The sequence below is a fragment of the Nestor notabilis genome, unplaced genomic scaffold (genome assembly GCF_000696875.1).
Source record: "Nestor notabilis isolate BGI_N333 unplaced genomic scaffold, ASM69687v1 scaffold130, whole genome shotgun sequence".
NCBI lineage: Eukaryota > Metazoa > Chordata > Aves > Psittaciformes > Psittacidae > Nestor > Nestor notabilis.
In genome coordinates, this window is record NW_009912287.1 from 33217 (window position 1) to 40022 (window position 6806).

General features: G+C 42.3%; 1 protein-coding gene across 1 annotated transcript in view; it reads left to right on the plus strand.

Moving 5' to 3' along the window:
- The window catches only part of HSPBAP1 (HSPB (heat shock 27kDa) associated protein 1), a gene marked incomplete at its 5' end in the record, with an annotated part of 25076 nt that extends 20290 nt beyond the window's left edge, over positions 1-4786 (plus strand). Inside the window, 3 exons of the mRNA XM_010018694.1 lie at positions 933-1016; positions 3868-3978; positions 4188-4786. Coding sequence (XP_010016996.1) covers positions 933-1016; positions 3868-3978; positions 4188-4745 — 753 coding nt within the window. The remainder of the gene's footprint in view (positions 1-932; positions 1017-3867; positions 3979-4187) is intronic.
- Between the last annotated feature and the right edge of the window lie 2020 nt (positions 4787-6806).

The window sequence follows — 6806 nt, forward strand, 5'->3', positions numbered from 1 at the left end:
CATTAGTGTTTTGATACAATGAAGCACAGGGCTATATAGGAGGCAGAACATTCTTTTAAATAATTTGTGTCTACCAAGAAAAAGAATTGTCTGCTATTCAGATACAGATCATTGCTTTACTTCCCCCATTCTGAAGTCTATATATTTATCTGTCTCTGACCATTTTTATTCCATGTCAAAAAACGTATTTTATGCTTTACTTGATAGCTCTATGTTAATCTAATATTCAGTAATCTGTAAAGCTTGTCCTATATCATCAAAACAACATTAATGTCTTTGTACCATAAAAGCCATGGGTTAGAATCAATTTTATGTCACAGCTATCATCCCAATATAGTTGTAAAGCTCTCCTCTAAACTAGGTTGTCGTGGTTCTTGGGACACCTTCTTTTAAAAGCCTATCTACTAAAAGTGGCAAGTTTAATACTGGTGGTTATTTACCAGAATTAAAGCTCCGCATTATTAGTCACTTAGATGAGCACTAGGATAGCTAATGTTTCTGGGGGAAGCCAGCTGGCAGTCCTTCTGCAACTATGAAGTCTTCTTAGTTGGAGAGTCTACAAAAGACTGCTAGACTGCTTGGCTGAGACTTTCTCTATAGCCCTGCTCTACTGCTACGTCAGCTGCATTCCCTTTGTGTGGCTAGACCTTGCTTACCTAGAGCAGTTATAAGGTTACAGTCCTGTTTCACATGAGGAGTTTGGATCAGATGTAATTCTGGATCATGTGCACTTCTTACATAATAGTATTGATACAATGGGAGGAGAGAGGGGGTTGAGAAAAGGCTCTTTAGAAGAAAGAAGTAAAGATCACCTCCTACCCCACCCTTATTCCTTGCCTCATCCTGCCTCTGCATCTCACATCACCTTAATTAAAACACCTTATCTTTCTTCAAGCTTCTGCTAATATCTAATGCAATGTCTCTAATTCCAGGTCCTGCTTGTTCCAAGGCACTGGTGGCACTATGTGGAATCAATTGATCCCATCACTATCAGCATAAACTCTTGGATTGAACTGGTATTTTCCTTTTTATATCATGGTGATGTAGCACTTCCATGCCTGTATGGACTTTTGTCCCTTGCCTGCCAGGTTCATCCTATTGGGTGTGCTGCATTCAGAGTCTGAGAGGAAGTGCCCTTGTGGATGCAGCTTTTCCTGAAGAACCATCCAAGGTTCCAAATCTGAAGCCCCAGTTCAGCAGAAATCGCATGCAAGTTTACCTCAGTCAGGCAAACAATTAAACACAAGCTAAACTTTTCATGTCAAATTTCTTAAAGGCCAACTAGCTTTGTGCTGAATAGGGGACAACAAAACAGCAACTTCACCTCAAGCACATGCTTACATGCAAAGCTAAATTAGAATTCAAATTGGATTAATGTGATAGAAGTGGGTGGCAGAGGACTTTTTAATTTTCATTTCTCTGTAATAGAGTTTTGATTTGCCTGGAGTTGGATTTTCTCAAGTGTTTCATTAATTTTCTTTTCCCCAGGCTTTGATTTTTCTTGCTCATGTTAACCAGTATGTATGAAATGGTTCCAGGGATACCAGAGTAGTTTGGGTTGGATGGTACCTGTAAAGTTCTTCTAGTCCAAGCCCCCTGCAAGGAGCAGGGATGCCTCAATGCTCCAGAAAGTGTTCTGGTTCATATTACTGTATCATGAACCCTAGCTTAATATAAATGAAAATAAAGACCCTTTGAAACAGACTGTGAAAGCTGCCTCACTAAAATACATAGTGTTTCCCCCCTCTCCCCTTACCCTTTTAAAGCTTTATTAGATTGGATATCTGCAGGGAGATGAACACGTAATTAGCTGCTCTTCAAAGACCCATGATACTGTTCTCATACTAGCATCAAACCAAGCAGTTGCAGAGCAGGGGAACTTGCTTGGGTGCTTCCCTCATGAAGAAATTTTCCAAATGAGACTATGTACTTAGAAAGGACAGTGGGCCACAGCCCAAACCAAGCTCTCACATAGCCTGAAGTGCAGTCAGGTGGTGTCTAGTGCCAGGGAAAGACCTTGATGTCAACCCACACTTGTACCCTAAGCTGTGCCTCATAAATTGTCCCCCTCTGGAAGAGCACATCAGGATTGGATCAGTTGTGCTAGGCTGGTAACTCCCAGGTGGCTGGGTGGTGCATTAGCTACAGCATTTCTGGCTGTTATGTGCTGCAAGAAAAAAGAATGAAATAGTGGAGCTAAAGGTCCATCACCTTTCTAGTCATAAAAGTCTTGCAGAAGTCACCGAGACCCTGTTTGGTGATAGCTAGAGCAGGTAGTTGCGTGGCAAAAACAGAGGAGTGTTTGCTGGATCTTGCTAATGGGTGACATGCACGCTCCCCTTCCCCAAATATCAAAAGCTGCCATAAGCAAGTGTTACTTTTGCAACCCAGGTGGAAGTTCCTTATAGAAATTATCTCTATAGCTGATGGTGTTCGAACAGCACCGTTTGGTGTTAGGCAATCCATCTGTAATAATAAAATCTGACATGGATGCTGAAAGACAATACTGAGAACATTTCCATTACCAAATCAAGCAATTCCTGCTTGCAGCTGTTACCAGCTGCTTTCACATTGACAGATGTGAATCATGCCAGCATTTATAGTCCTAGTGAAACCATTAATTATATTGGCAATACTTTAGAAGTTTAATTTGCTTTCAGATGGATGTGAGCTACTCAAAGTATTCCTTGCTTCCTAACATACTGTCATGCAATTACAATCCTGTTATTCAGCAGACCAGGATGAATACCAAGAGTGCAACACCTTAAGTAATTTCCATATGATACCAGACTCCATTTTGGGGATTTGTTATATGAGGCCATTAACAAGCCAAGCATCCAGAGCCATCAAATGAATGCTAAGAGCTTGTCTTCCTGCTTCTGTCCCAAATTCTGCTCAGGGTTGCAGGATGAATTACTGCCTTCAGCACTCATACTAGCAAGATGCGTGGTGTGTTGCTCAACGTGTTCCCCGAAGTCACAGTTCAGAGCTGACAGGGTTACATCTTCCCTCCAACACTTGTATGTCTTTGCATCTCAAAGCAAATTTATGTTTCCAGTCCTAGACACTTGTCTTTGAAATAACTAAACCACCCATCTTGTTTAGAAAGTCTTATTACCTTCCACATATGAAAACCCCCCTCAGTTAAGTAGGAAAGAAAGCTAAAAAAAGATCCTATAAAATTTGGTTCTGCTGTCCCAAACTAGCTGGTATCCAGCTGCCTGAGGGGATAATCCAGGAAGTGAATGCCTGAAACAAAGACCCAGTTACTTAGTTTTCAGTTTTTCAGGAAAGCTTTCAGAGAAAACATGTTTTCCTTCTGCTGAACTGCAGCAGTATATTGGCGGCTGTTACATGATAAAATATTTCCTGAATTTCCTTAAGACTCACTTTTGTGCCTTGGTAGTTCCTAGATAGTTGCCACCTTGCTGTAATATCCTCTGTGGTTTGAGGACTTAAATTAGACATAATATATAGATAAATAAAATTTGCTATGTGCTTTCCTGGTCCTTCTAGTCCCGAACAACTATATAAATGCATACGTTAATTAAATGCTAACGGTGCATTGTAATTTCAAGCACCAGATTCAATTAACAGAACACTAATAAGGGAAAAGATTATATACACAACTAGAATCTATTTTTTGCAAATCCTTATTCAGATGAATAGTCACACCAAAGCCTGTGCTGTTACCCATGTGGGTGCAGTACACAAGTAGGAGTATCACAAGTCTGAAGCCTTTTGCTGACTTTGCATACATGAGTAGGGCTTTCATTTACATCTTCCCAAGATCTTCCCAAGAGCCAGATTTCTGGAGAGACCCAAGTGCTAACCTATCTCCAAACACATTCTCTTCCCTTGAGGCAGGATGCAGATCATGAAGCCCGTGTAGAAGAAGCAATAACTCGAATGCTGGTGTGTGCCATAAAATCAGCAGAAAATCCCAGTGATGGAGATCCCTGGCTAAATCCCACAGAGGTGAGCCCTGTCTTGCTCCCATTATAGCAGTGATAAGAGAGAGTTACTAACATTTGGCTTAGCTTCCCCTGAGTCTTTTCGCTGCCTGAGAAAAAGAATTTTAAATTCGTTGCTTTCATATAGCAAAAGTAATTCATGGACGATAATCATGCAACACTGAATTGAAACATATCTCCTTTTAACTGAGTGTATCCTGGGTGTTTTTGCAGGTTGAGGCAACATCCCATGAAATCAATCTTCAATACCTGAATAAAGCAGTGTCTTCATATTTCGAGAGTCAAAAGGCAAGTGAATCAGAGCAGCTGTGTTCCAGCAGCAGTGGTGCAGAGCAAAGGACAACTGCCTCGTGCAAGAGGAAGAAAAGGGAAGTTGGCTGTGAACCAGAGGGCTGCAGATTACTAACCCATCAGCTTGGCTTTCCAACATTTAAAGCAGAAAACCTGCAGAAAATACCTTTTGGGCCTCATCTCATTCAAGTTTTACCACAGTCTCAAGAAACAAGCTCGATGGGTACAGTTGCAGTCGAAAGTGACGGTACAGAGCTTCCCCGTGAAAACGAAGGAGGACATTTTGGAAAATTACACTGCACCGGGAAGCAATTGGTAATGAGTAATGACTGTGAAACGCCTGCACATCAAATGGATTCAGACGGCAGTCCAAATGCCTCGCAAACAGCCCTTTCTACCAATGATTTGCTAGACTGTTTAGTTAATCCACATGTCATCAATTTAGTGGCTCGCCTGCTGTTGGAGAGAACAAGAGTTTAATGCTGAAGTGCTTTATTGTTTCTGAAATAAAGAAATCAAATGGCAGCCTTGTTCTGAGTGTTTAAGCTCTGTAATAATTGAATGTTTCATTTCAAATAATTTTTAGGTACAGATAGACACAATTAATGGTTAAGTGGCAGATGAAGTTGAGATGAAAGAAGAATAACTGGTTAATGATAGCTGGGAAGAGAAAGATGTGTTTAGTCAGAGAGCTTCTCAGTGTTAGGAACAAAACAACATACACACTTGCACTCCCCACCATGTTGTGTGGATGGGATCGTTAAAGCGCTCTACAGCTCTGAGTATGGCTTGACAATAGAAGGGAGTGCTGGGACATGGTTACATAGTAGAGGGGGACTAAGAGTGGGAGAAGACAGACTGACTTACTGCAGACTGCAGCCCCATGACCACATTTAAAGTAAAATAGTCAATAAGTGATCGGTCGATCACATCAAAAGTGAGTTCAAATAAACCTAACCTCAACCAAGCAGCAGTGCACTCACTGATGCATTTACTTCCCCCATTCAACAAAATAACTTCAGCTTTGTCACAAAGCTGCAGGATGGAATGAGACAAAAGGTCTCAGCAAGAAAATGGCCTTCAGCTGTGTTCAGAAACACTTGAAGCTGGGAGACAAAAGCCATGGGGAAGTTACTGTTCTGATTTATTTAAAGCCAGATGGGTGCAGTTTCATGTCACTAAGGAACAAAACAAAGTAGTTAGGACTTTCTACCCTCTGTGCTACTCTTTACCATAACAATCAAAATGTAAAGACTCGTTTTCTTTTGGTTACAAGTGGTTGCTGTACAAGACCATCCTTTCTTCAAAGGGTAGTAGTCCTTGGATTAATTTTTGAAGGCTAGGTGGTCCTTTGCTTAAAAGGCTATGGAACTTGAAACCCAGGCAAGAGGGTGGTTAACACTGAAGCTACTTACGGAGCCTTGAAAAAAAAAGTGGAAAGCAACCTGCTTTCTGCTTGTGGTGGCAACAGAGAATGGCATCTGCCCTGGTCATAGCTTCAGAGGGGTTCTTCTGGGAAAACTCCTCTGAAACCTTTGCTTTCAAAACTCACCACATCTGCTAGCACCTGCAAACCAGTTTCTATCATTATCCTGTTTCCACATTTGAAACCCTGCACCAGCAGCCCTCCAGCTGGCATTTCCTTTGCCTGATGCCTATTCCCTGCTAAATACACAAACCAGTTCTGTTTTCACGAAGATCACCTTCCAGCAATTTATAGTTGAAAAATCATGATGACAAAGGTGCTTCTCTCTGCTTTTATACAGACTGTGTTGGCAGGGCCCTGATGGACAATGGTCAAGTACTCTAGACATGCACCAACAGGTCAGAAATTTAACAAACAGTCCCATTGATCCAGTTGATGTTTGTGTGTTGGCACTGCTGTGCCAAAAGGATTAAAAATTTGTTAGGGAACATCTTAGTCCCATCTGTTGCCTTTAGCAATTCCCCAGGCTCCCAGGGAGCAGGTCCATGAAATAAGGCAGCCCCATTTTGATAAGAAGCGCACCTCAGCAGAGCTGGGCTTCAGCAACAACCTGCTTCTGTCCTGCTGCTGCACTTCTCTTCTTCCAGGATAATCAGAGCAGCTGGGACCAGGCAGAGAGCACTGTTGCTGGGAGCACTCACACTGGGGAGGAGGGGTTGCAAATGCTTCATTTTAATTCACTGAGCAGAAATAGTCTTGCAATAAAAAAAGCTTTTATAACTAGAACAGATATAGGTGCGGGAGGAAAAGCACAGGCACTGAAGTGGAGGAGGACGGCAGCACTGCCTTCCCATCCCCACAGTGTGAACTTCCTTAGCTTAAACTTTCCTCCCAACGCACAGATCACGTTAACATACACACACACACCCCCCCGCCCCGATATCTGTGCTGAACATTTCCTCCCTTTGCATTTGGAATGACTGTCCTCGAGGAGGCTCGCTCAATGTTTCAGAGGTCTTTGCAGGACTTGCCCGCCTGGGCAGAAGCTCTGCTGCCTGAGTCGGAGGACCCATCTCGGACTTGGTGTAGGAGCAGCCATTCTCGCAAGGCTGAAC